Genomic DNA, 6279 nt, shown 5'->3' on the forward strand with positions numbered 1-6279 from the left:
GGGGGCTGACAAGACAGGGAAGTGCCCGCTGGGCTTCCTGTGCCCCTCACCTCGGCCCTCGCTCCCCAGGCGCCTGCCAAACCGAGTGCCCAGCCTTCGGATGCTCCGAAGCTTCTTCACAGACGGGGTGAGCATGGGTGCACAGTGAGGCTGTGGGGAGTGTCTGGGGGGGGGGCGCCTGGGATGCAGCACAGCCTCAGGGTGGGGCTCCAGGTCTGTGATGGGAAGATTCCTGTTTGCTTGTTAGTTAGTTTCATGTTTGAAATGAACTTCTGTCACGGAAGATGTCAGGTCCACCTTGCTTTTACTCTCCCCCTTTGTTTAGCCATGCAGACCCTCGCATGGACCCAGCAGGGGTCGGGAAGTCTGTGGGCCTTTGTCCACTCTCTCCCTCGTGGTTTTACTTATTTTTCCTTTTTTAGTCTTTAAAGAAGCATATCTTGTATATTCCCACAGCACATCTCCACTGATGGAACCAGTAGTCGATGTGGCTCTCTATTACATTTTGGGGGGAAGACCCATTATTAAAATGCCCCGTCTTCCCCCACCGCCCCCACCCCCAGCGGGTCACCCCTCCCCCTCACCATCCACCTGTCACCCCTTAAGGACACAGTATGCCCGCCACCCGCCCACCCCAGGCCTTGCACTTGCTGTTCCCTCTTAGAGCCCCCCCCTCCCCAGCCACGTGACTCCCTGCAAAAGGCTTCCTTTTCTCACTGAGCCTGCACCGGCAGCACACCGGCCAGCCCCCACTTCTGCAGGTCCAGTCCGTGCTGTCTTCCAGTTAGGCAGCCCCCCACCCCTCGCCGCCTCCTGAGGAGCCACCTGGCTCTCCTTTCCAGAGGGATCCCGATGCCACCCAGGTGGTCAGCCCTGCAAGGCCACCCTTCTTTACCAACGGGGATAGGCTGCTGTCTGGTGCAGGCTTCGGGACGCTCTTTCTGCCCTCTTAGGTTGTTTGTTTCTTTTTGTTTCATCAAAGGCAACACGCAAACCCCCCCCCACACACACACACACACTCCACGGCTCCCTTGCTGCTGGCTCGGCCCTCTCTCCGCAGCGGCCAATCAGCTGTGGAGCTGGCTGAGTGCCCCTCCCCAGCCTCCCCGCGGTGTCCCTCAGGTGTCCCTCACACCCCACGCTGTGCCTGGTGCAGGGAGCCACTCAGGCCATACTGACAGGGAGCATCCGGGAAAGTACCCCCCCCACACACACCACACACACACACACACCCCTGCTTAAGGTGTGATAGAGGGGCTAGCATCACAGCCTTGGGACTTGAGGAGACGCGGTGGGGCCGTACATGGCTTTACCTCCCGATTATGCATGGATGGGGAGAGCCGTCTTCATCCCAACCGCTTGGCAAGGACAAACACCTTGGGGCTGCCACCCCCTGGTGTCTCCCCGCTCACTCACCTCCTGGGCTCCCTTAGCTCGCCGCCCGACAGGCCGCCTGTGTGGCCGCCGTGCTGTTGGCAGGAGCACTTCCTCTGTCGCTCCTCGTGGACCTGACTACCTGCCCCTCACACTCCGCCTTTGTTGATGCCCCCACTTCCCCTGTTTATTTAACTCCTTGTTGACGATCGCTTCCTCTGTTTACTTAACTCCTTTCCGTCTGTAAAGTTCGGGCAGGTTCCCGATTGGCCTCTCTGGTGTCAGGAGGCATCGGGTCTTTCCTTCCTCCTGGCTTCCCCATGACACAAGTCTCGTGATATCAACACGAGTGACCCAGAGAGGGCAAACAGCCTCGGGGGCCACACAGCACCCCGGAGCTCGGCACAGGCTTCCCTCGGGCTGGCGTGGCTGCGTGTGGCCCATGGGGTTCCTGAGATGCTGGCATTACGGGAGCCACCCTAAACTGCCCTCTGTCGCCCTGCTCCAGTCCTTGGATAGCTGGGGCACTTCTGAAGATGCAGACGCCCCTTCTAAGCGGCACTCAACCTCTGACCTCTCGGATGCAGCCTTCAGCGATGTCCGGAGAGAAGGCTGGTTGTATTACAAGCAGATCCTCACCAAGAAGGGGAAGGTAAGACGGTCGGAGGAATGAGTGCATGGCAGGGCAAGGAAGCTGGCCCCCAGCAGGACTCTTCAGCTTCTCCCACACCCACCCCACAGCCTCTGAGCCAAAGGAAACCAGCTTAGGCTGCTACAGCATGACGGGGAGAGGTGAGATGCTAGGAAGAACTTCCTGGGAGACTTAGAGAGGCTCATGACAAAGAGGTTAACAAAGAAAGAGGGTCTTTGGTGTGGGATGGAGCTGACCACCTTGTCCTTGGAGTCATGACAAGAGGATCCCACCGTGAGCCCTGGCTGGCAGACCACCCCAACAATGGCTCCTGGGCCCCCTGGGACAGGAGAGAGCCAGGCCAGGGCGATCCTCTTAGGGAGCTGATGCCCGAGGACCTCGGAGCAGGGCCTCGCAGGATGAGCACGGCCTGCTAGCCTTTGTCCTAAGGCCCCGGAAAGCCCCTGGGGACTCTGAGGGAGCTAGTCAAGGCTTTACAAGACTCGTTTGGGGCCAGCCCAGAGGCAAAACCAATTAGGAGCTAACACAGAGTCCCAAGTGAGAGATGAGAGTGTTGGGGACAGGAGGGGGTGGTGAGTGGAGGGAAGTCGGGGGAGACCAACAGGACCCCAGAAGGTAGCAGGTTGAGTCCCGGAAGCTGTGGGCTCTGAGCTGAGGCCATCGTCCTCCAGCAGACTGCAGGCAGCGGCCAGGACAGACTTGGACTTGAGTCTTGGCCGCATCACATAGCCCTACAGGAGCTTAGGGGTGCACCTGGGTGTGACTCAGTTTCCTCATCTGTAAAACGGAGCTAAGCCTGCTGCTGAGGTTTAGCTGAGATGGCCCGTGGCAAGGGCTTGCCCGGCACCTGGCACTGTGGAGCGGCTCATTTTCTACCCGATGTCGTTACAGCCGTGGGCCTCCTCCCCACACCCTGGGGGGTCTTGTGGTATCAGAAGAGAGCCGGGGCTCAGCAATAGATAGGCTCTAACATCGGGCAATCCCTTAACAACCCTGAGCCCTGCTCTTCGGATCCGTAAAATGGGGCATTGCTGGTCTACCCCGTGGTCGGCTGGGAGGAGTGAACTGTTGGGCCCGGCAGGACTAGAACTGGGGCTGCCCTTGCTTATCCTGCAGACGGTTACTGAGGGCCCACGCTGTCGGAGCCACCTGGCGGCGCAGCGGCTAAGCACTCGGCTGGGGTTCGAAGCCTCCGCTGCTCTGTGGGAGTCGGCTTGGAAACCCCATGGGGCAGTTCTGCCTTGCCCTACAGGGTCGCTGCGAGTCAGAATCGACTGGACGGCAGTGGGTTTGGCTTTGGGCTGGCTCTCGTGGTGAGCCAGGCCACGCCTGCCCTTCTGGGGCTCACAACAGAGGAAAGGAGCCGAACCTCCACGTCAGACAATGGTGGGGAGTTGCAGAGGATGATGTGTCGTGGGGACCCCAACCTTCTCAGGGGGGTGGGTGCCTGAGAGCTGAGGGCTGAGGGGGTTCGAGAACCACCAAGCAGAGGTGGGAGGAGAAAGAAGGGTGGGAAAGTACGTGCTGGGCTGGAACCTGAGATGCGGGACTCTAAGGGTGAGCACGAGGGGCCCCGGGGAGTCTCAGCGCCCAGGGAGAGTGAGCCTCTTAAGGATTGGAAAGGGGCATGGGGAGGAGTGAGCTCCTAGGAGACCCCTGTGACAGCCGGACACAGCGCCGTGGCTTTGGTCCAGGTGAGCGATGCTGGGGGCTGACGGGGTGGGGTGGGGTGGGGATGAGCCCGAGTGGAGAAGCACTTTGGAAAGAGGTGCAGAAGCGGATGGCCACAGCTTGCTGACGGCAGGAGGACGGACAGAGGGAGACTGGTTCCTGACAGCCTGGCTTGGACTGTGGGGGGGGTGTGGGGGAGACCATCCCCGAGGCCACTGGATATCGGAGAAGAAGCAAGTTTGGGGAAAGGAAGCCCCCGGGGGCTCTATCTGGTCTATGTGAAGATCAGGACCCAGGGCAGCACCTCGAGGAGCCCCCTCAGGAGGGAGGCCGAGTGGGGAGCTCTCCCTCAGGGCACCCGTGGGCACCTGTAGCCACAGGTGGGAGGGGCGCAGGCAGGAGACCTGAGCCACCCTGACTTGTGCTGGCTGGGAGAGGAAGTGGGGGGCCGAGGAGAGGCTACTGATGAAGACTGGAAGGGGAAGCCAACAAAATGGGCATTGGACCAGGATGGGTGACTCGGCACGATGGGTGACTGGGCAGGAGGGGCAGCAGCCAGCTGTGCCTGTAAGGTGATCATGAGGAAGGGGCCCCGCTCACTTACCTGTGGGCAAACCCTGTCAGTCCGACTCTTGGGCACTTGGGAGAGCTGTTGGCTCCCCCTGCCGTGTGGCCTGTCCCCCAGCTCTGGGAGCCCCCTGCCCACCCGCCTCAGTGCTACCTGGGCGGGGAGAGAGCCGGCCTCTCCCTGCTCACTCCCAGGGACCCCTTCCTGGCCCAGCCCCTCTTTCCCTCAGCGCCTCAGCACCCTGGCCTGGGAGCGAGGGAGGCCCTTGCTCTGTTGAGGGTGCTAGTTGCCAGCCAGGTGCTGTCTGACTCCAACAGTGCAAAGCTCTCCTGTGGCTGCTCTCAGCCACCAGCTTTTCTCCGAGACTGTGCTCCGTCCGGCCAAGGAAGGATGGGGAATGGTATGTCTCTAGAATGCTGAGCCACCAGCTTTTCTCCGAGACTGTGCTCCGTCCGGCCAAGGAAGGGTGGGGAATGGTATGTCTCTAGAATGCTGCAGCTTGAGGATTGGAGCCTGGAGACCAGCTAGTTCACCCTGACACCAGGTTCTGTCTCACAGCGATGGCCTGGTCACTGTCTCATCACTGCTGTCCCCCCTTCTCTGGGCGTCTGGACGTCCAAGTTCTTCCTAGTCTAACAGGTCTAAGGTGGGGGGGGTGTCACTGTTGGGATCAGGCAGACAGGGCCATGGTGTGTGTGTATGTGTGTGTGTGTGTGTGTGTGTGGTGGACGTGGACTGTGCCCCCTCCCCCCCACCATGAGCACACTTCATCTGTTTGCTCCAAGGGCAGAGTTGCTGGGTGCCGGATGGACCACCAGCCTGAGGAAAGGAGCCCTCAGTCTGACGGGGAGGATGTAGCCCCTTCCCTCGGAGCTCCAAGGGCCATTAATGGACTCACGCCGTCATTACGGATGAGCACCCTTCCTGTACGGGGCGGCTCTAGGCTCTGGGACATCAAAGGGGGAGAGAGAGAAGCTGCCTGCTGCCCAGGCACATACAGTTCAGGCGGAGAACCAACCCAGGGGATAAGCTGAGCTGGCAGTCCACCCCAGGGAGAGCCAACAGGGGCTGCTGTCGAGTTTAAGTTGGGGTGGGGGTGGGGAACCATCACAGGGAGCCCCAGTTTGGAGGTGATGTGGGTGGCGTGTGTGCGTGGACGTAGAGTGGCCAGGCGGCAGCCACACAGAAGCAGTTTCCAGGCAAAGGAGCGGCCATTCCAGGAAGCAGGGCACTGGATGGAGTGGGAAAGAAGAGGCAGAGGTCACGGGCTCGGAAAGGGGCCGGGTGGGATCCCAGAAGGCCTTGGAACTGATCCCAAGGTGATGGGAACCCTCGGTGGTTTCAAAGGGCTCCCTCCAGCAGCCGCCCTGTGGAGATCAGGTGCAGGAGCTGAGCTTGGGGACTGGGAAGTTCTCTGCAGCTGTCGGCCCCCCGAGAGGTTGCTGGCGCCGACGAGGGTGGGACCAGTGAAGAAGGTGACAGGTGCTGTTTAGGAGGGAGAACAGTTGTGGCTTCCTGGTGGCTGGGATGTCAGGGGTGAGGAGGAGGAAGGGGTCAGGACAACTCCCAGATTTCTGGGCAACTGGGTGGACTTTCTGAGCAGCAAGCCGGAGGAACAGAGGAGAGGAGCGGAGAACAGGTTGGGCAGGGGCAACCCAGTGCCCTGTCAGGGGCTGTGGGCCGTCCATGTGAGATGCCAGGCAGGAGCGGGACTGTGGCTCTGGGAGACGGCAGCAGTTGGGATCGACATTTGGGGGTCCCCAACAGGTGATGAACCTGATCTAGAGCCAGGGGCCAGGTAGGCTGGAGCTCTGGGGCTCTTCTGGCCGGCCCATCCCCTGGGCCAGGGACAGGCAGACCTCAGAGATCCGGAGCACCCAGACCACTGCAATAACGCGAGTCAACCCGCATTGGGGGCGTGTGTGTCCCCCACCCCCGCCAAAAAACGTGATGCACCCCCTTCCCTCTGCTGAAGTGTGCCGCAGCATTCTGGACAAGGCCGAGAATTGCCAAA

The 6279-nt window shown here is 60.9% G+C and overlaps 1 protein-coding gene across 1 annotated transcript in view; it reads left to right on the forward strand.

Moving 5' to 3' along the window:
* The window catches only part of ARHGAP23 (Rho GTPase activating protein 23), a 61523-nt gene that overhangs the window by 13410 nt on the left and 41834 nt on the right, over window positions 1–6279 (forward strand). Inside the window, exon 10 of the mRNA XM_045299327.1 lies at window positions 1883–2026. Coding sequence (XP_045155262.1) covers window positions 1883–2026 — 144 coding nt within the window. The remainder of the gene's footprint in view (window positions 1–1882; window positions 2027–6279) is intronic.

Source organism: Echinops telfairi, unplaced genomic scaffold (assembly GCF_000313985.2).
Source record: "Echinops telfairi isolate 266 unplaced genomic scaffold, ASM31398v2 ScPeMD7_7458;HRSCAF=8496, whole genome shotgun sequence".
Lineage (NCBI taxonomy): Eukaryota > Metazoa > Chordata > Mammalia > Afrosoricida > Tenrecidae > Echinops > Echinops telfairi.